At 35.4% G+C, this 21,914-nt stretch overlaps 4 protein-coding genes and 1 long non-coding RNA gene across 5 annotated transcripts; 3 read left to right on the top strand and 2 right to left on the bottom strand.

The window, feature by feature from the left end:
• Positions 1-2,045: 2,045 nt before the first annotated feature.
• LOC116120288 (major latex allergen Hev b 5-like) lies at positions 2,046-3,320 on the top strand. Its single transcript, XM_031406242.1, has 2 exons — positions 2,046-2,127; positions 2,332-3,320. The coding sequence occupies exons 1-2, from the start codon at positions 2,113-2,115 to the stop codon at positions 2,899-2,901; spliced, it is 585 nt and encodes a 194-aa protein (XP_031262102.1). The 5' UTR covers positions 2,046-2,112; the 3' UTR covers positions 2,902-3,320.
• A 721-nt stretch (positions 3,321-4,041) lies between these two features.
• Positions 4,042-5,508, top strand: LOC116120339. The gene is made up of 4 exons (XM_031406293.1): positions 4,042-4,302; positions 4,418-4,499; positions 4,793-4,951; positions 5,046-5,508. Exons 1-4 carry the CDS (start codon positions 4,102-4,104, stop codon positions 5,114-5,116), a joined length of 513 nt encoding a protein of 170 aa, XP_031262153.1. The 5' UTR covers positions 4,042-4,101; the 3' UTR covers positions 5,117-5,508.
• Positions 5,509-6,146: 638 nt separating this feature from the next.
• LOC116120408 lies at positions 6,147-6,808 on the top strand. The gene is made up of 3 exons (XR_004126534.1): positions 6,147-6,226; positions 6,520-6,678; positions 6,773-6,808. It is a non-coding gene; the product is annotated as an uncharacterized LOC116120408 (long non-coding RNA).
• A 2,873-nt stretch (positions 6,809-9,681) lies between these two features.
• LOC116120243 (F-box protein At3g07870-like) lies at positions 9,682-11,294 on the bottom strand. Its single transcript, XM_031406186.1, has one exon. It carries the CDS (start codon positions 11,102-11,104, stop codon positions 9,845-9,847), a length of 1,260 nt encoding a protein of 419 aa, XP_031262046.1. The 5' UTR covers positions 11,105-11,294; the 3' UTR covers positions 9,682-9,844.
• A 3,581-nt stretch (positions 11,295-14,875) lies between these two features.
• LOC116120364 (F-box protein At3g07870-like) lies at positions 14,876-16,097 on the bottom strand. The gene is made up of 3 exons (XM_031406316.1): positions 15,480-16,097; positions 15,219-15,374; positions 14,876-15,131 (listed from the first exon to the last, which is right to left on the bottom strand). The coding sequence occupies exons 1-3, from the start codon at positions 16,095-16,097 to the stop codon at positions 14,889-14,891; spliced, it is 1,017 nt and encodes a 338-aa protein (XP_031262176.1). The 3' UTR covers positions 14,876-14,888.
• Between the last annotated feature and the right edge of the window lie 5,817 nt (positions 16,098-21,914).

Raw genomic sequence — 21,914 nt, 5'->3', positions numbered from 1 at the left:
GAGAGGCGGGGCCTATTGGCTGGCAATTGCGATCGATCATTTTAGGGGTTTTGGGTGGGGGAAGCTGGTGATACTATTGGTGGTGTTGAGGGTGGTTTCCAATGCTGGGACCTACCAGAATTTGGATGAAATGTATATTGAAACTAAGAGCGGCGGCCGACGATTGGAGGGTTCAATCAGGTGGGGAGGTTAGGGGTTTGATGTGGGGGTTGAAGTTGAGGGGATTGTAATAGTAGTGTCGGGAGGGGTCGACTGTGCCGGAAATAGGGTGGAATGACCTGAAATCGTTGATGGGGTGAATTTGAGAAGTAGAGTGTTATTTTAAAATTTTTATCTTGGAAATAACTATTTTACCTTTTAAACTATTAAATTAAATAGTTTTTTGTTAATTTAAAGGTAAAATTTATAATTTATGAAACCAGGGATGGGAATGGGGAGTTTCGCCAAACCTTGGGTAGGAAAATGTCGTTTACTCTGTTAACAATGATTCAAATGGTTGAACCAAAAACAGATAAATCCATCACAAGATACAAACAATGTCACCACAAAAATTATAATCCTCCAATCTGTCAATAAATCATCATAATTCTTCTTTCCGCCTCTCACATCATATCATATTTATCAATATCCACCTACGTGGTCGGTGATTTCCTTGCCACGTTGGATACTTTGATTGGCGGGTTCCACCTTTAGTGGGTCCATCCACCGCCCCCTAGCACCTAAAGTCCTTTGTCTATGTGAATTTGAGTCCCTGCCCTAAAGCTATAAGGCAGCCATAATTCAAATGGACAGACGCATCTGGACTGGAGGCAAAATCAGGTGCCTGCTAACGTACGAAGTGTTCAGTTATCGTTCTCTTCTCTTGGGATCTACAATATTATTACAAAAATCTCTGCATCATTGGCCCATGTTGTCACGTTGCATGCCAATAATTCCATTTTATGTCCACTTTTTGGTTAAGAAAAAGTTAGCATTATTGTGGTAAAAAGTAGTACATACATTATCAATATTCAATAATGTTGTATTATACTCCTAGAGTGTAATACTCGATACATTAGTGGTTGGTATGAGCGTATGACATTCATTCTAGCTAAAAGAATATTAGAGTTTGAATTTTTCATTAATAATGCAAATATGATATGATTGCTTATTTCAAATAACGATTCATTGGATTTGTTTTAAACATCAAATTTTAGTTTGCCTCCAAAATTTCAACCTCAGCTTTTGTCTTTTGATGATAATATAAAGTGGGTCCTGAGTCAGCAAGGTCAAATCTGTCCATCAAATGGGGTCCACTGGCCTTTGTTATAGAAGTGCCACGTCACCATTTGATTCGTTTCTTTCAAGTAAATTATGCCCATTGGTGGTGCAGGACCCCACCGCAGACGCCGCCCTTTGTTGGCTGAGGTCAGATGGATTGTCTTTTATTTTTTTCTGCTTTTAGTCAAGAATTTTGGTAATGTAATAATTATTTTTTTAAATCAATACAAAACAATAACACGTGACTACAAAAAGAATGAATTCAAACACATTATCATGATCTGAAACTGTAAATTATATCTTAATAATTATGTCATTAAATAATTTGTGGTAACATTTTCAGGGAAGTAGATAGGCTTTTCCTTTACTTCTCAATATCTAACTCTACGATTTTAAGTAAACAATTTATATCATTCGCATTTAAGAGCTTGAGAAAATAGTTAAAACTTTTTCATAGAGATTGAAAACAATTAACAATTATTCAAGAACGTGAGGTGATGATAATCAGGTCACCTTCACACCCGACTGCACAGAACACACAAGCACACATTACAAAAGATAGCTTAGCTGAAAAAATCGAATCAAATAATTAAATTCAACTTGTATTAAAAATACCCTAACTCATCCTCCAACTTGTTTCGCGGCTCTCTTAAATATAATTTACCAAACATGCTAATGGCCTTGAATTCAGTGTGAGGTGTCAAATCTCAAGATTCTTCAAGTGCCCTTCACTTTACACTCCTATATAACCCACTCTCTTCACTCTTCTTTACATCTCATTTCTCTACAGCTAGCTACCTGCGCTATTCATTTTCTTCCTACTTATATTCCATTCACCTTGATCACTTTCCAATGGCTACTGTTGAGGTAAACCATCAGTTAAATCTTTCGCAATTATGTTCTTCCTGAAGCTTACCTGATAGTTATAGATATATGCTTTTCGACTCTTCTATATCATCTCATCTGATTGTTACGACTATAGTCATGATCCCTAATGGCTATATGATCAAATTTTTACTTTTCCTATTTAAAGAAATATAGTTTAAATTATTTGTTGGTTGTGCGGTGCAGGTTGTGTCAGCACAGACAGCTCTTCCGGAGGAGAAAACTGAGCAAACGATCAAGGTTGAAGAAACTAAAGCCGAAGAGGTGGTGGCTGCACCAGCTGCAACAGAGACTGTTGCTAAAGAGACAAAGGAAACAGAAACTGTTGCTCAAGAGACAAAGGAACCAGAAACTGTTGCCCAAGAGACAAAGGAACCAGAAACTGTTTCTGAAGAGAAAAAGGAACCAGAAACCGTTGCAGTATCTGAAGAAAAAGTAGCACCGGTTCCGGAAGCTGAAGCCCCAGCAGAAGTGGAGACAAAGGAAGTGGTCGAAGAGGCCAAGGTTGTGCCTGAAGAGCCAGCAGCAGTAGAGAAAACTGAAGAGGAAACTCCTAAGGAGACTCCAGATGAGCCAGTGGAAGAGAAGGCTAAAGAAACCACAGAAACTACTGAGCCTGAGGTACCAGCACCAGCACCAGCAGCAGAAGCAGAAGTTGAAGTTGAAGCTCCAAAAGAGGAAGTGAAGAAAGAAAAGAAGGTGGTTGAAGCTGAGGTGAAGGTTGAAACAGAAGCAGTGGTTGAGAAGACCGAGTAATTAGAAAACCTCAAAAGAATTAAGTTCGAATAGTGGTGCTACTTAGTAGCCTTCTAGCTTGCATGTCGAGTTCAATGGCTTAATCTAGCTTTATTTAGTGGTTCTGGTAATAAGACGGTTGGGCGTCTAGGTATGGATATGAGTGACCCGCTTGGATTTACCAATGCCAACTTACCACATGGTTCATGGCTGACATGAATCACATCACTCAAATCTGAATATTCTTCATCTTCATCTGCCAACATGCTTCATTCTGATTTTGTGTGCTAATTGGTGTGTGGGCAGAGTTTGTTTGTTGGTGCCAAGAGTGTCATCAAGTTTATTTTATGTTGCATGTATGTTATATTATATAAGCTCATATAAGATCCTTGCTTTGCAATAAATAATAATGTATTACTGCTTTGTTTCTTATAAGATCATGGTTTGTGAGTTATGTATATAACGTAATAACAACTCAAGAGTAAATTAATATTCACAAAACTAACATATAAACTGTGATATGCTATATATATATCTCCAAATTCTTGGATATATAGAAAAAAGAGAGAAATCATGATCCAAAATGTGGGTTACACATATCGTTCCAGCTACAATTGTACAACAATGGTGTCACTCAGTTGTTGTGTTGTGTGGCCAGCAAAAAAGTATCCATGGCCTTTTTGATGGCTTTACGATCGACAAAACTTCATTTTGCTCTTGCAATGTTGTGAGAATGATATGTCACGTTTCAAAGAAATGACAATGTAATTAAAAAAAAGGAGTTACTCTTTGAATTTAAATGCTATTTATTGTTGAACCCTTATTAATTTTGTTTTTCTATTAATTGATTATTTAACATTAGATCGCCGTACTGTGTTCGGATCCATCAAATCCATTATTGATGAACTAAATTTTTGTTAAAAACAAGTTCAGTGCACAAATTTTTAACTAGTTGAGCAATACCAAGTTCTAACCTACACATTCGAAATATATTTTGTGCAATCATTTATTTATTTATATATTTTTGCAAATCTTACAAAAAGAGCCATTAATTTCTTAAACTAGCCACTTTCCATTTGCAGTTCTAATAGCTTAGAGTCCCGACATAAAACTGTAACGGGCTTCTCTTGTGTACTATATTGATCCAATATCAGGCCCATTTATCAGAACTCATGTAATGCCACCATTAACGGTTGAATTTTCATTGAAAAGGAAAAGCGAATGGCTATGGCTATGGCTTCTCCGTTCACAAATTCAGCAGGCGTAACAAGAGGCAGAGATGAAGTGTACGTGGCGGCAGTGCCATTAAGAGCCACAAAGGGACCTGCCCAGTTACTCATGTCTGCAGCTTACTCTCTCAGTTTATGGGATTTGCAGCACTTCATGGTCATCATCAAACCCTCCTCACCTCCTCCTCCCCAGGTATTTTCTTCTTGATTTATAAAGCTAAAGAAAAATTGAGTTTCAATTATGGTGTTAGCCCTCCTAATGGAGTCCATGGTTCTGTTTTTTTTTTTTTTTTTTCTCCATATTGCAGGTGTTTGTTTTCGATTTTCAACCAAAAGATCCTGAAAATATATATACAGCACTTGAAGTTCTATCTGGTAGAGCAATACCTGGTCAGTGTACAAAAGTTGCTGCATTTTATCTGTTGAACAGTCAATTTATCTAGTAATGGATCAAATTAGTTGTTACCAATAAAAAATTTTCAGTCTTATAATGAAAAATTTGACAGAAATTTTATCCTTTAACAGTTAGTTGGCACCAACTAATTGTAAAGGATGGGAAGTGGTCATATCTCAATCCGATTGGGATTAACTTATAGAATTTGCATATGATAATTTGTTAATGAATAATATGGGTTGTTTTCTCTCCATTTTTACATATCATGTGCATCTTAAACTTATCTTAGGAACTATTCTTGTAAGAAAGTTGACAAAACTGCCAAGAAACAAATGTTGGCTTGTTGGATCTTCCAATTCAGATGCTATTGATGTAGCAATTAATTTCAACCAAAATTGGGAAACTGATTTGAGAGTTGGCCATCATGACTGTCGAGATTATACTAATGGTAATAGTCCTATCCGTTATTTAAAATGTACCTTTTCCTTTGAATTATAGACTCTAAATAAACGAACTTATTCATTTGTTTTGTAACTTGGAAGGATTGGTTGAGCATCTCACTGGCAAAAAATATGTGTTGCAGTACCTGAGAAGCATTGGTGGTCAGAGTTAAACCATCTATTCAATTGGCTTCTTGATCATAAACAACGCTTCTTTTCTTTCTATTAGCAGTTGTACATGAGCAAAATTTCTGCTGTCAAAATATGTTTTGTATCACTATGATGTTGTATATGGAGTCCTGTCTTGCATGTCCAAGCTACCCAGACTTGCTAATTTTCAACAAATTCTTATTCTTTTTAGCAGTACAATTGTATTCTTATTATATGGTAAAAACATTATCATTCAGGTACTTTTGTCAGTTTAAGCACTTTCGAACTCGCAGGAAATTAATCAGCAAGACATTACAGAGGTACTAATAATGAGGGGGAATATGAATCCTGTGAAGATCTAGTCTGGTGCAGAATTTCTGGTTGCTGAGTTATATTAAGCTGTTCTTAAGATAATTATTTAGATGCTGACATGCCAGAACCTTTCTTTCAAAATTAAATATTAAGTCATTTCACATTCTAGTATGAATATAGCATCAATAATATTGAAAGGGGGCATATATATAAGTTTGTAGTCAAATCAATAAAGGAAAAAGGTATTTGGGTTATGACCTCATTGAGTAACATAATAGCAAAAACCAAAATGGTCCACGCATAGCGACAAAATTTTATTGGTATTGGACGACTGGAGTAAAGTGATCTCTCTAAGCACTCACTTATTAATGGGTAGGAGATTCCCCAGATGAAGAGTTACTTGAAACTGATGAGCATTGCCAGTTTTATACGTTTGAAGCTCTTATCTTTGGCCTTTGGGTCATAAGATAACAATACATGATAGCAACATTTGACCAAATGCTTGAGGGGATTCATGAAGGTCGATTTCTTTGTTTTTGTTTTTTTTTTTCTTGGTTTATCTGGTACTATATCAATATCTTTGTTCCAAGAACATGTTAAACTAACGTGCAAGAAATGCTACTCCGACATCTTAAGTTACTTTAAAAGAACCTCACTGAATGTGTAAACAATTGGATCCATGAAGCCGTCTTGGTAGCTGACAACTAAGGTAGTTTATGGCACGTTTTTTAGTGGATGCANTTTTGTTTTCGATTTTCAACCAAAAGATCCTGAAAATATATATACAGCACTTGAAGTTCTATCTGGTAGAGCAATACCTGGTCAGTGTACAAAAGTTGCTGCATTTTATCTGTTGAACAGTCAATTTATCTAGTAATGGATCAAATTAGTTGTTACCAATAAAAAATTTTCAGTCTTATAATGAAAAATTTGACAGAAATTTTATCCTTTAACAGTTAGTTGGCACCAACTAATTGTAAAGGATGGGAAGTGGTCATATCTCAATCCGATTGGGATTAACTTATAGAATTTGCATATGATAATTTGTTAATGAATAATATGGGTTGTTTTCTCTCCATTTTTACATATCATGTGCATCTTAAACTTATCTTAGGAACTATTCTTGTAAGAAAGTTGACAAAACTGCCAAGAAACAAATGTTGGCTTGTTGGATCTTCCAATTCAGATGCTATTGATGTAGCAATTAATTTCAACCAAAATTGGGAAACTGATTTGAGAGTTGGCCATCATGACTGTCGAGATTATACTAATGGTAATAGTCCTATCCGTTATTTAAAATGTACCTTTTCCTTTGAATTATAGACTCTAAATAAACGAACTTATTCATTTGTTTTGTAACTTGGAAGGATTGGTTGAGCATCTCACTGGCAAAAAATATGTGTTACAGTACCTGAGAAGCATTGGTGGTCAGAGTTAAACCATCTATTCAATTGGCTTCTTGATCATAAACAACGCTTCTTTTCTTTCTATTAGCAGTTGTACATGAGCAAAATTTCTGCTGTCAAAATATGTTTTGTATCACTATGATGTTGTATATGGAGTCCTGTCTTGCATGTCCAAGCTACCCAGACTTGCTAATTTTCAACAAATTCTAATTCTTTTTAGCAGTACAATTGTATTCTTATTATATGGTAAAAACATTATCATTCAGGTACTTTTGTCAGTTCAAGCACTTTCGAACTCGCAGGAAATTAATCAGCAAGACATTACAGAGGTACTAATAATGAGAGGGAATATGAATCCTGTGAAGATCTAGTCTGGTGCAGAATTTCTGGTTGCTGAGTTAACTTAGATATTAAGCTGTTCTTAACATAATTATTTAGATGCTGACATGCCAGAACCTTTCTTTCAAAATTAAATTTTAACTCATTTCACATTCTAGTATGAATATAGCATCAATAATATTGAAAGGGGGCATATATATAAGTTTGTAGTCAAATCAATAAAGGAAAAAGGTATTTGGGTTATGACCTCATTGAGTAACATCATAGCAAAAACCAAAATGGTCCACGCATAGCGACAAAATTTTATTGGTATTGGACGACTGGAGTAAAGTGATCTCTCTAAGCACTCACTTATTAATGGGTAGGAGATTCCCCAGATGAAGAGTTACTTGAAACTGATGAGCATTGCCAGTTTTATACGTTTGAAGCTCTTATCTTTGGCCTTTGGGTCATAAGATAACAATACATGATAGCAACATTTGACCAAATGCTTGAGGGGATTCATGAAGGTCGATTTCTTTGTTTTTGTTTTTTTTTTCTTGGTTTATCTGGTACTATATCAATATCTTTGTTCCAAGAACATGTTAAACTAACGTGCAAGAAATGCTACTCCGACATCTTAAGTTACTTTAAAAGAACCTCACTGAATGTGTAAACAATTGGATCCATGAAGCCGTCTTGGTAGCTGACAACTAAGGTAGTTTATGGCACGTTTTTTAGTGGATGCAAAAGCATTATTGCCGAAGGGCTCTTTTGATTTTTTATTTATTTGTTCTAACTTTTAATGCGTGCAGTAACCTCTGATATACTATCAAATTTTCAATGGCCTTTGTCTGTTTTAAGATTTCTCAGGTACTGGTGTATGGTGATCCTCTCTGCAACTCTTTAACTATAAAAATGAAAAACAAAAATGGAATCTGAATGTATGGCTTGCGATTAAAATATCTTTAACAGGAAATATATATGTGGTTTGTACAGTTGTGCTTTTCTTTTTTTGTTGTGGTAACTGGTAATTCTTTCTATTTTTCAGACTGGGACTTATCGTAACATGTGTACGCCTTAAACTTTATATGATCAATCTTGACTTGGTTGAAGATTAGGTGGCTAAGATGGAGCTTTCAGCTTTCGGCTTTACACTAACAGGTTGAGGTGGGTAATTGGGTATAGCAACAAGTACATTAAAGTTAGTTTTGAAAGAAGAGGCCCAACTTAAATCCCATGCAAAAAATAAGGACAATATGACTCCACTTATTATACAAACAGAACTCAGATCTATTACCATTACCAGTAGAAATCAAATCTTTCATTGTTATTTTTCTCGGATGACTGGATATAGAAGAACGGTATGAAACGTGCAATCTATCCCTCTTTATGTAAATTAATAAAGGAATGGATACGTATTGAGTGAAGAGTAAAAAGATCAGCCGTATTCTTTAATTAAATATGAAACGATAAATCTTAGAGATTGCAAAAACTTCAAGGGAAAAAAGTAAAGGGGCTCGAGGCATGGAGTCCTTTTTGGTGGCTGACTTTAAGAAAAGTTCAACCTTGGTTTGGTGGAAAGCATGATTGAAGGGCTCCTTTAAGACTTAGTCTTATTGTTATACTTACACAACAAATAATATATAAATCTCTTGCAAGTGCTGGCGGCCACTTTGCACTTGCAGAGTTCAAGGCCTTCAGAACAAAATATGGGAGGATAATGTTGTAAAGAAAAAAGAAGTAAATGCATCTCTAGTCTAAAACTTAAATGCTAGATTTAATGTCAACCGTCCAAAGTTGTTTGATTTAATGATCTAAAACTGATGAAAAAAATGTGGTGCATTGATCCTTGCCTAAAAACGTAATACTCCGTATATAAAAAGTCCAAAACGTAGAAAAATAAAAAAGTTGGTGAGTACATTGAAGCTATCACAGGCATTAGTGATCACCAAAAAGTCTCCGGAAACTGACATTGATCAAAAAATTTGTTGACCGGGTAAGCGAGTTCACACTAAATTCTAGCGGGTTACGGGCCTTGGGGCATACCAACCAAACAGCGTGTGGATGAAGAGTGCCACACCAAATTGGTGACTCACCATTCAACCACACTATTCATCTACCCCAAAAACATCTTTTGTTTCCTTATTTTTGTTATTTTTATGTTAATTTGATTATTATTTATATAAATAAATCTGAGCAATAACTAGTTCAGAAAAGAAAAGGGGTGGTGATTGAATTGAAACTCCATGATGGGATTCTAGTTCAATTCTTATTTTCAAAAGAGAAGGCAGAACTTGAAGGTCTGATCTAGATTCATTTCAATTGCCCAATAAGAAAAAATGAGCTTATTCTGAGGCCTAATGAAGATGATCCTCTAACTTTTCAGATGCCTTTTTGTTCAAATTATTGGTTTCAATTATTACAATTAAGAGAATGGTTTTGCTTTCTGTTGATTTGGTTATCATTATTCCTCTAGCAGGAGAACAAGTTTTCATAAAATTTTTACAGAGAAAATGAGGCATAGTTTAACTATTCCTAATATAAATAAATTTATGAACATTAACCATGTGTATATCATAACTGACAATGAAGATTAAAAGCAAGTCACAATTTGTTATAAGAAAATACAACAAACACGAAAACAGAATTTTGTTTCAGTAAGGTATAAACTCACTGGAAAAGAAGCACTAGAACTTTCTTTGTTTCTGCACTTTAAATATCAAGCGGCGTATCGATCCAGTTGAAGCTTCCTTGATGAACAATGGTTTGAAACCAATTTGGTAGACTCTGAAACATGAGATCCTTAAATTTTCCGCTCTTTGGATCATAAGAAACAAGAACTCTGCTCTTATACTCCAACAAGATCTGCCCATTGTATAAAAGACACAGAACTCTTACAACTCTTCCATTGGAAGGATTCTTCCAAATCTTGAAAGGTCTATCAAGATTTTGTTTGAGTCCCTTTGGGATGTAAGCTCCAATATTAAACTCCTTAATCCAGGACTCATTCTTATTATACTCTTTCATAACCCAGATCTCCAATTTCCCATAATTTCCATAAACTGCTGCAGAGAGACACCCTTTAAGAACCGCGAGGTGATAGTTACACCTATTGAGACCACCGCAATCAGGTTTGGGAACCTCCCGGAACTGCTCATCAGCCAAGTCAAATGAGACTATCCGACGAGCAGGGCTATATCTACGAGGTCTAGTAACCCAATGAAGTCTCCCGTTCACCAAAGCCTCGGACGGCCGCCTCACAAACTGATATGATAACTTTCCAAGACTCCTCCAGGCGGGGCTGCCTAGAGTATAAACTTGAACATCTGATCTTGGATAAATGATTCTCCGGGCACGTTGATGGTAGTTGCTACTACTATAGCTTTTTCTATAATAAACTATTTTAATCACCTTATATTGTTTAGTCACAGGATGGAATCCAAATCCAAACACAACTTCTTGATCAGGGTATTGCAGAGATTTAGGCAACTCAATATAATCCCTGGTGAAGGGATTATATATATAGAGTGCATCATTGTATAATGAATCAGACAAAGCAAGTAAGCCATTACATGAACCAACTACATCAAACTCAGGCATCTTAGCTTGGAAAGGCATATGAAATTTTCTTACCTTGTCTTTTTCATCGTCTTTGTGAGAGAAAAAATCTATGAAGTAAAGTTGGTTCCTGATGGGAAAGTCACAGTGAAGGATGAGACATGGATTGTTGGTTGCATCATGAGGTTTGGTTGCAAGTTGAAGGTTCGCAATAAGAGGATCTTGAACCAAGGCACGCCAACCTTTGCAGACATACTTGAATTGTACCAAAGATGTAATTGGTAGCCTGGAAAGTATGTCAAGAACAACATCGCGTGGCAGAGCTTCCATCCCAGTTGTTGTTTGTGGAAGATCATCTTCAACCTTTCTTCTTCTTTTGTTAAAAACTATTTTCTCATAATAATCTAACTCCATGGCTAAAGCTGATGCGGTGAGTAACAAAACAAGATGGTATGAAAATCAAAGAAGAAGTAGTAGTGGTAAGTTTGGAGAAGAAAAATAAAAAGGGGTTGAAGATAAACATTACATGCTAGACTTTGATAAGATCAAATTAAATAAATAAACCAAAAACGAAAAAAAAAAGAGCGAGAGAGAGAGAGAGAGACGAAAAACACAAGAAAATGGTGTTGTATGGAATCCACCATTGAATATTAATTCTCTATGTTTAGTTTCTCTTTATTTTCTTTCATTTTATTGATGGACCCAACAATCACAACCGTTGATTATGAGAGTGCATAAAACGCAAAAATATATGAATCCAATTCCATGGCCATGGATAGGTCATAGGTGACCCTACTGATAATGACCCTGCAACATAGAAAATATATTTTGAAAACCAAATAATATATAATATATAAATAGTGGTACTGTACATTGTTCAAACTTCGCTAATAATCACGGAGTTGAAAGTTTCTGTAACAGGGCCCCATGTGCATTAAAAAAGTCTAAAGATACAAAATAAAAGTCTTTGCAGACGATATATACAAAGATAAAAGAGACCAAACCGAAGCAAAATGACAGGGCCACTTTTGGGCAGATTCTAGCAACCAGCCAACAAAAGAAAAGCCCGAAAGTTCCTCATGGTTTTCTGCGTTCATCACCATCTATAAACCCTTTTGCGAGTAGGCTAATATATATTTCTTCTATTTATATCTTTTTAATTTAATTTGAGTTATCGGGTTAAATTTAAGAACTACAGTGTGAGTTCCAAGTCTTATATATTTCCAGGAAAAATCCTGGAAGTTTACCATGTCATGTCACTTCCCATCAAGTCTTGCATTAAAAATCACAAATTAAAAACAGGATTCATTATGTTTCTGACATTGTAATTGGATTCGTTGAATATTTGGCCAGTAGGATATCCAATAGTCAATGTTACCGGGATAGCACTATATCATCTTTGTACATAAAAATATGAACAAGGGCCAGGTGGTTGGTTTGAATAATATACACTACTATCTTTATAGTCCTGGTAAAATTAATGTGGGAAAGAAAAAGAGAAACTGTAAAGTTTCAGATTCCAATTTACAGTAGTCAAGAGGGGACAAAATAAAATTCTTTTTCTTTTGAAGGGAGGTCTTGCTGTAGTGAATAGAAAAATCAAATAGATAGATTCCAAATTTCAAAATAAGGGAAGAGAATTTAAAAAGAGGCATTGCTATTTTGATATTCCTTTTTTTTTTTTTTTAATTTAACATAAATGTGACTTGTTGGGATTTCTTTCTTATCTTTTCAAATAAGGGATGCCAATAATTCAGAATTCTTTTTATTGGAATATTTTCAAAAGCAGTTTTTTAAAGAGTAAACGACATAGTCCCACCCAAGGTTTGACAAAATCCTAAGTTGGTACCTCTGGTTATATTTATTCCAGATTTCCACCTTTAAAGTGACGGAAGAGTGTTTGATGTAACGGTAAAGAGGCAAATTGGTCATTTTGCATGGATGACGCACGTTAGCAGATTGTCACCTTTAATAGTCCTCTAGTGCACGTTAGCAAACGGTGTCTCCGATGTTTTTTGCCATTTTTCCGGGGATTCTTCCACCCAAAATCACCATTGCCACCACCGTTTGAACCCCCATCGTCCCCTCTACAAAACCTTACCCTTCACAAGCTCTCATCACTCATCGATCGCCAGCCACGACAACCGCAACATTGTTACTAGTTTTTGCTGATTTGCAGCTATTTTGAATGGTGACAACCTCAACCACCACCACCATTTGACTCCTCGCATCCTCCCCTACAAAACCCCTAACCTTCTCAGCCACGACAGATCACCGTTTGTTGTCTACCACTTCATCAAAAAACGATCAATGAACACAAACTCTTGGCCCACGAACAACGACTAAACGATTGCTGGGGACATAGGGGTTTTATAGAGCTGGAGACATTGGTTTTAGTGGTGGTGTCCAATTGGATTTTCATTGCTAGAATCGATCGGAATCCGACGAAGAATAGAGAAACCCTAAGCCTAATGGCGCTGACAATTGGAAGGGCCAATGAGTCGGAACCAGAGGGGTTTTGGACGAAAAACTGCAGGGAAGGTGATGGAGGTGACCAGGGGGTTTGACACCGTCAGAAACAGCCCAGATTGGGCAAAAATCGAGAGGGTGTGCAGTGATCGAGGGTGTTATTGAGATAATTTAAAAATAAAATGGTAAGTTTTATAATTCTACTAAATTAGGGATTAAAACATAATTTATTAATTTAGGGTTAATGGCATTATGGTAATTGCACCCTTTATACCCTAAAAATTGCTAACAGTGTTATTTTAAGGGTATGAATCTAGAATAAATATAACTTAGGGTACTAACTTGAGATTTCGTCAAACCTTGGGTGGGAATGTATCATTTACTCTTTTTTAAATGTAAGCTACTGTAAGATTATAGTGAATTCTATTAAACTTTATACTGTATAGCACTTTTTCGAAATCGTTTTGGATTATTAAGTTAAATACCCCTTTAAAATAATAAAAAAAGGGGTCAGTTCAATTGAAAAAAGATTATATGCTAAAAAAAAAGTTGATATTTGGATAGGAAATTATTACAAGGGTGTAAAAACTTTTAAATGGTTATCTTTAACAATTTTTTTATTTTATTTTTTTATGTTTGAGGGTGTCCAAACCAGTTTATATACAGTTTAACTAATCCTTTAAGACTCTATGATTATCGATCGGATAACGGTTCTAGTAACTATATCTATTAGTATTCGATGAAGAGTTCGAACACTAGAGTTCTTAAGTAATATACTTAAAAGATCTTATTGAATCACTCAATTACCCATAACGTAATTTATCTATACCATTATCGTAAAACAAAGAAAAGGGCAGCTTACCAAAAATTGTGATCGCACAGAAAACGATGAGACAATCTTAGTGAAAATTTATAAGGGTTTTGGTATAAATCTTAGAGATGATAAAGAAGAGGTAGAGTTGGTTGGTGATATCTTTAATGAAGATTGACGAGGTGGTAAACGTTTTTGACTTTTTGTCGTATGTTGAAAGAGTATGAATCATGCATGTGACAAGTGGTTCCATGCCTCCTCCTTTACCATCTTCATCTCCCCTATTCTTTAAGCTTTTAGTCATGTTTTTCAAACTTGTCTGTTTAGGTTGGTTTTGGTTTGAGATCTCAAAATAGTTTTTAAGAGTTAAAACCAAGTTAAGAGTTTGTAGTAGAACATAATTTGGATATGTCATAGTATATTTAAAAATTAAATTAATAAACATGATTAATTAGTTTTTAAGATTAGACGATAGTGCCTTGATCACCAATCAAAAATATCCCAAATAATTATTTAAAATTTTTTTAGTATATCTAACTATTTCCTCTTTATTTGTTTCCAAATAATGATATTGAAAGAAGATTCTCCGATTGCGTAGAGGCTCCTCAAACAATACCCCATTGTTCATAAATCCTCTTCCATCAAGTTTTGTTAAAAAGTACTTTCATGAAATTATTTAAGAATGATTAATATAAAATAAAGTATAATGGAAATCAGTATTCATTCATCTCTAAATTCTGCAAAAAGAAGCGTCTGCAGAATAACCATTAGGACCTAACACTAACTGTAGTGATTGCTGAACTGATGAAAATACCATGCAAATGGAGAGAAAACAAGTAAACAACAATGCAACGAACAAGGAGAAAATCGATTTTCATTATAACGAAAAAGAAGAACATGCTTCTTTATTTTTTCAATTTACATATCAATGGGGATATCAATCCAATTGAGGCTACCCACATGAACAATAGTTTCAAACCAGTTTGGCACTCCTGGAAAATCTAGATCCTTAAATGTTCTGTTTTTGGGGTCATAAGAATATAAAGCTCTGTGCATATATTCTAACAAGATTTCACCATTCTTCAGAAGGCAAATCACCCTAAAAAATCTTTTTTTCAAATACAACTTTGAACTCTTTGAAGGATGCATCCCAACCTTGTTCTAAATTTATCCTTTTGATCCAAGACTTCGTCACATTATATTCCTTCATAACCCAAATCTCAATATCTCGAGTTCTCGACCATCAACCAAAAAAGCTGCAGATAGACAGCCTCCTAAGACTGCCAGATGGTTATGATGACCTAAGGTTGGACAGTCAGGCTTGGGGACCTCCCGGAATTGGTCATCTGCTAAGTCAAATGACACGACCAGGAGACCTAGCCAATATTTATGGGGCCAAAAGATCTAGTGAAGTCTTCCATTGAGCAAGATGGGTGATGACCACAATCCAAGGAAGTTGTAAGGTAATTTTCCTACTCTTCTCCGAGCGGAGCTTCCCGGAGTGAGTACCTGAGCCTCTAATTCTTTATCGGTATATAAATCCCTATACAGAAGACTATTTGCACTTTCAAAACATATAGCAATCACCTTGTATTCCTTTGTGGTAGGATGGAAGCCAAATCCAAACACGTTCACCATCTCTTTATGCGAGACCTTCGTGGGTTCAGGAAGCTTTAAGTAATCCCCGGTAAAAGGGTTATATATACAGAGTGAGTGGCTTGCAGGTGATGATGAATACCTTAAGCATAGAAGGCCATTACATGAGCCTACAATGTCAAATTTAGGCATCAAAGGAACGCAAAATTTCTTCAATGCCTTGTAACTTTCATTCCGAGCAGAGAAATCTACAAAGTAATTTTGGTCTTGAACAGGATAGTCTTGGTGTAGAATGAAACAAGGATCATTTTCAGTCATGCGCAAGAAATGCATATTAATGAGAAGAGGGTCTTTTGCTAAGTTGCACCAGGCTCGGCAAACAAACTTGATTTTGGCTAAAGATGTAATAGATAGGCTTGATAATATATTGAAGGAAATCTCACGCGGAAGACACTCTAATGTGATCTTTGGTGCATCTCCATCTTTGCCAAGCTTGCGGCTCTTGCTCTGTTTCTCACAGACTGAGTCCATAGTTGGGGAAAGATTTAGAAACAACAAGATTTAAAGAAGGCCTGGAGATGAAAACAAAGTTGAAAACAAATAAATATGATTCTTAGATATAAAATGAATAAAAATAAGTTGGAAATTACGATGAAATAGTGCTGTTAGGGATAAAAAATGCTACAGGGTGGCAAAACTAAGAACACACAAACAAATAATGTCATAAAATATATTGAATCATCTTATCTCGTCCATTTCAAGACTCCAAATTATTCCAGTTATGGACATTTAGATGCATTGAGGTCAAATTAAAGAGCAAGCCCCCAGTAACTACAAAGAAGAATGGTTTCTGAGGCCACAAGAGCACTTTAAAGACCAAGGTTGATATGCACCAAGGTAGCAAAAAGGTAAAAAGTAGACTATACAAATTTTTGGGAGAATAAATTGCATAGATGATCAATTGTATTTGCAACTTCATACATTCCATCGTCTATCATATTGTTCAATAATTTCAATGAAAGAGGGCACAAAATAAATGTAAGGACATAATATTTTACTTTACTCGCTAAACTTACATATTGTCTGTCATCCCATTCTAATGCAATGTACGCTCAACTTTCTCTAAAAACAGTATGAGTAGTTCGAAACTGGGACTTGATCTTCAGTGGCGGTGTGGCACACAGCTCATATAATTGATATTATTTTGAATAGATGAAAACCAGTGAGAAGCGTCTACTCATCAGTTGCACACTCTCAAGAGGAATTAATGGCGGAAAAAGTTGGTTTATTTGTAACATCCTAATATATGCTCATTCTGAAACTTTATTAAAACACTTGGTTGAATGTCAACATTAGTTTTCTGGACAAGTGAGGGAAGTGCTATGTCACGGGATGATAAGTCATTGAATTGGAATATCAAAAACAGTGTATATTTTAAACTCACAAGATAACATAAAACCAAACTTTATTTTGTCATCGAAGAGCAAATTTACTGAGTGAGAAAGAAGCATAGACTTTGATAGTCTTCCATTTTTATATCAACGAGAGTGTCAATCCAATTGAAGCTACCATCATAAACAACAGCTTCAAATAAATGTGGCATTTCAAGGAACAAAAGATCCTTAAATGTTCCATGTTTGGGGTCATAAGAAACAAGAGCTCTGCGTTTATACTCCAACAAGATTTCACAGTTTTTCAGAAGGCATAACACCCGCGATGAGCTATACTGATAGAACTTTAAATCCCAGAAGGATTAGGGTACATCTTGCTCTAATCCTCTTGGCACGTGAATTCCAATCTTGTATTGCTTGATCCAAGACTCCTTCACATCAAAATCCTACATAATCCATATCTCAAATTGCCCATAACTGATCAGGACGGCTGCAGAAAGACAAGCTTGTAAAACCAAATATATTAATTAATATAATAATAATAATATTAAAAAAAAGTTTGTTTTATTATTTTGAATAGAATTTTTGAAAAAATTAAGTTTGATTGTTATTATGAGGTAGGATGCTAGGATTTGAAAATTAACAAAAATGCCCTCTAGGTTTGTTCATTTAGCTAAACACCCTCTATAAGAAAAAAGTTTAGAAATTGACAAAAACACTCCCATCCACACACATTTGCTAGATTCCGGTCACCATCGCCGAAAAGTGGCCAAAATCTGGTATAATGGTACATGACTGGCTGAATCTGGCCAATCGTGTGCCGATATGACCTTCTTCAGCTAGATCCATCATGGATCTGGTTGAAAAAGGCCAAATCTATGGCCAGATCTGGTTGTCAACGATAGCCAAAGATATGACCATTGTTGACAGTCAACCATGGCAAAGATATGGTTGTCATTGACGGTCAACTAAAGCCATATCTTGGCCGTCGTTGACGACCAGATGTGGCTAAAGATATAGCCGTTAACGACCAGACATTCGGTTGTAGATCTGACATTTTTCGGCCAGATCTACGATAGATCTGGTCGGAAAAGGCTAGATCAGTGTACTACTAGTTAGATCCAACCGATAGTGTGCCATTACTCCATATTCTGACCACCTTCCGATGATGGTGGCCGAAATCTGGCAAATGTGGGTTGGTGGGGGTGTTTTTGCCAATTTCTAAACTTTTTTTTTTTTTTTTTTGGTTGAGGGTGTTTAGTTAAATTAACAAACTAAGAGAGTTTAAAAATAGTTGAATTAAATATAATTGAATTTTCAAAATAGAAAATAGATATGTATTTTGAGTAGGATTTCAAAAATCCTACTCAAAATAGAGAAACAAACACACCATACAATACAGTCAAAGATTTTTTTCATAGATTTTTTTTATTATCTTAACCAAACATATTAATTATTTATACTCACTAATTTATTTCAATCTAACCAAACATATCTAATATGATATTCCCAATAATTTTCAAAATAATATATCTTCCTATTAATATTATTAGTAATAAAATATTCCTTGAACCAAACGCTAATATAACATCATCAGTAATACAACATTCCTTGAACCAAACACTCACTAAGTTTCTTAGCTTAGAAATGCTCGCTTATTTGAAAATTAGAATATTCATTCAAAAGTTATGTTATCATGTACATAATGATTTTAAAAAGTAAAATTATAAACCATTTATAAATTAACTAATAATATATATTTAATTAGAAACCCAAGTTCCCGTGTTGGATCTGAAGCCTATAATAGGGCCCAAACTCGGGCCTTGTGTTACCTGGTCCACTTCGCTATGGTCTTGATTCGGAACCAGGTCTTTTTGCGGCATATGACGTGGTTTGTTGAGAAGATGAACTTGAATTTAAATTTTAGTTGTGAGGAACGATGATTATTATTTTTTATCCAGTAAACGAGCAGATTTAGATTGTAAGCAACATGACAGGAGTTCATGGCATCTTAATTACACACATCAACTTTAACACAAACTTTTGGTATGGAGTAGTGTTACGTTTGCAAACTTTTGCTTCTAATTTCTATGTAGAAATGAGAGTGATATTACTAGGGGTGTGCGGTTCCAGGTACCTTGCACTTTTTGAAGGAACCGTGACCGAAACTGGAACCGATGGTTCCTTGAAATTTGGAACCAGAACCAGAACTGACGGTTCCTGTTCCTAGGTACCCAGAACCAGAACCTGTAACAACGGTTCCAGTTCTGGTTCTGGGTATCTTATAAAATTCATGACCCCCCAAAAGTTTTTAAAATGGCAAAAAAACCCTTAAAAACTTACAAATACCCCCCACCTGGCACTTGTTAACAAAAATAAAATTATAAATTATAAATTCAAAATTACAAACTCCATTACTTTGTAAAGGTAGATTCTCAAAAGTCAAACCAACTTACTTTAAATTTTATGAAATATAAATATAAATGTATTCACATTACTTTTTCTACAAAAGTTTTTATTAACCCCCCTAATATTTAATTTAATTTTATATTAGTATCGGTTCCTGGTTCTTGGTTCCTGGTTCCGGTTCCAAAAATTTGGAATCGGAACCTACCCATTGACGATTGATTTTGGGTAGGAACCGGAACCAAACCCAGGGTACCTGCCGGTTTTAGTTCCAACCGATTCTTTTGAAAACCCCTAGATATCACCCTCACACCAAATTGGCATTCGGTGGAATGTCACATCCTTGAATATTCTATATTATGGTTTACAAGATGTCATGTCACCGTTTTTCATAAGGCATAAGACTCGAAACAATGATAGAAGTCATAGAACTTTGAATCTCTGTAGCCATTCCTCTTCTAACTTTCTCAGGGGGAAATTTGTAATTTTTAATACCTTAGAGAGATTTTTGTTAGTTAATTAAACCTCAATGGTGGAAATAATTCTAACAATAATACAAAGATTCTATAACTTCCTCACCGAATTTCACGAGCCCACCATCTCTCGTGTTGGTTTATACTCCTTTTGTAATTTGAAGTTTCTTTCGCAAAATCTAATTCTTACAAGCTTTTCAAATATAAAATACATATTCGTTACAAAGTTACAATATATATATATATCATAGAAGGTGTCTGAGCTAGTTTATGTTCACCTTAACTAATCCTCTGAGGCCTTGAAATTATCTATTGAGTAAGAGCCCTAATGACCACCTCTATTAATGTCTGGAGGACTCGAACTTAAAAGCTCATGGAAAGATGAAACCTCTTTTTGTTTTTTTTATTATCAAGCCACCTAGTGGTGGTTACGAAGTTACACTACTTAAATAAAAGAAGATGGATATATACATTAATAGCAATTATAAAATTGTAAAAATACAAGGATCTGCTATGTTACCAGTCAATAAGTCATTGGATTGGAATCTTAAACAGTGTATATGGTTCCAACACAATTGAAACCCTACGTTAGCATATATTGACCAGAAGCGAACATAGAACCACACCGTTTTATTTCACTAACTCATAAAATAAACATAAGACTTGCATATTACATATGAATAGGAGTGTCAATCCATTTGAAGCTACCCTCAATAACAATAGCTTCAAATGAATATGGCATTTCATGGAACAAAAGATCCTTAAATATTCCAATTTTCGGGTCATAAGTGTTAAATTCTGATATTTAACTGGAAATGTAGCAGTTTGTTAAGCCCTTTTTGAATCTGTTCTGGCGCCAAAGTGTGTATTGCAATCTGCCGTCTGATTGTTTTGTGAGGCAGCCTTATTTGATTTATTTTGTAATGGTTTAGGTGTGTACTGCCAGGTAATATGGGATTTGTCCATACTGTTTGTTGTAGGTTGGCCTTAATATATGGCTTTAGATTAATATTGCATAAAATATCCCTGCAAAGTGGTTGTTAACAGTGGATATTTTGCTTTATTAGTTATGGTGTAAAAACTCAGTTGGTAATGCAAAAAAAAACTTTTCTCCATTTTTTTTCAGTTGTTCACTTTCTTTTCTTAGCATTCTCCGGCATTAGAAACAACAAAATGGTAGTAGAGCATGGTTACTTGAGTTGAAAAATCTGAAACTTTTCTTCCTCTCGATCAGCTTATCTATTTTTCTGGAAAAACTGTCCTGCATCAGACCTTTTTTTTCTTGAATCAATGGCCACTCAGACAGCTTCTCTTTTACCTCCTGTCTTTAATGGTGAGCATTACCATATATCGGCTGCCAAAATGAAGGCATATCTGCGGGGTCAAGGACTCTGGCAGTATGTAGAGGAGGAGAAACAATCCCCTCAGTTGGGACCAAATCCCACACTCAACCAAATCCGACTGCATGAAGAAGAAGTTTCAAAGGCTCCAAGAGCCTTGTCCCACATTCATTCAGCTGTCACAAACTTTGTTTTTACAAGGATCACGGCATGCGAAACAACAAAGTAATCATGGGACAAGTTAAGAGAGGAGTTCATGGGGAGTGACACTACAAGAAACATGCAGGTGCTGAATTTGAGAAGGGAATTTGAGACATTGAGAATGGAGGAGGCTGAGAAAGTGAAAGAATATGCTGACAGGTTGATGAATATAGTCAACAAAATGAGGTTGCTTGGAGTAGAGATGACATATAAAAGAATAGTGGAGAAGGTGATAGTAAGCCTACTTGAAAGGTTTGAAGCAAAAACTCTTCGTTGGAGGACTCAAAAGACCTGACTCAGATCACTTTGACTGAGTTGGTCCATGCTCTGCAGGTACAAGAGTAGAGAAGGCTCTTGAGATTAGAGGATGCGAGTGAGGGAGCAATGTTAGCAGCTCACAAGGGCAAGTCTGCACAAGGAAACAACAAAAGGTTTGTTGGAGATAAGAAAGGAAAAGAAAGGTCCATTGCTCAGTGGAACAAGTCTGGTGGAATGAAGAATTTTCTAGCTTGTTCTCACTGTAAGAAGAAGGGACAT

The sequence above is a fragment of the Pistacia vera genome, unplaced genomic scaffold, assembly GCF_008641045.1.
Source record: "Pistacia vera cultivar Batoury unplaced genomic scaffold, PisVer_v2 Contig93, whole genome shotgun sequence".
Taxonomy (NCBI): domain Eukaryota; kingdom Viridiplantae; phylum Streptophyta; class Magnoliopsida; order Sapindales; family Anacardiaceae; genus Pistacia; species Pistacia vera.
This window is presented reverse-complemented; position numbering and strand designations above follow the sequence as displayed.

Excerpts from the sequence above, each read along its gene's own strand:
- LOC116120339 (XM_031406293.1), top strand. The coding sequence starts at position 4,102 with ATGGCTATGGCTATGGCTTCTCCGTTCACAAATTCAGCAGGCGTAACA. Across the intron at positions 4,303-4,417 it reads CCTCACCTCCTCCTCCCCAG|GTGTTTGTTTTCGATTTTCA; the intron begins GTATTTTCTTCT and ends TCCATATTGCAG. Across the intron at positions 4,500-4,792 it reads ATCTGGTAGAGCAATACCTG|GAACTATTCTTGTAAGAAAG; the intron begins GTCAGTGTACAA and ends AACTTATCTTAG.
- LOC116120364 (XM_031406316.1), bottom strand. The coding sequence starts at position 16,097 with ATGGACTCAGTCTGTGAGAAACAGAGCAAGAGCCGCAAGCTTGGCAAA. Across the intron at positions 15,375-15,479 it reads ATAAAGAATTAGAGGCTCAG|ATCTTTTGGCCCCATAAATA; the intron begins GTACTCACTCCG and ends AGACTTCACTAG. Across the intron at positions 15,132-15,218 it reads GTCTATCTGCAGCTTTTTTG|AACAAGGTTGGGATGCATCC; the intron begins GTTGATGGTCGA and ends GGATAAATTTAG.
- LOC116120243 (XM_031406186.1), bottom strand. The coding sequence starts at position 11,104 with ATGGAGTTAGATTATTATGAGAAAATAGTTTTTAACAAAAGAAGAAGA.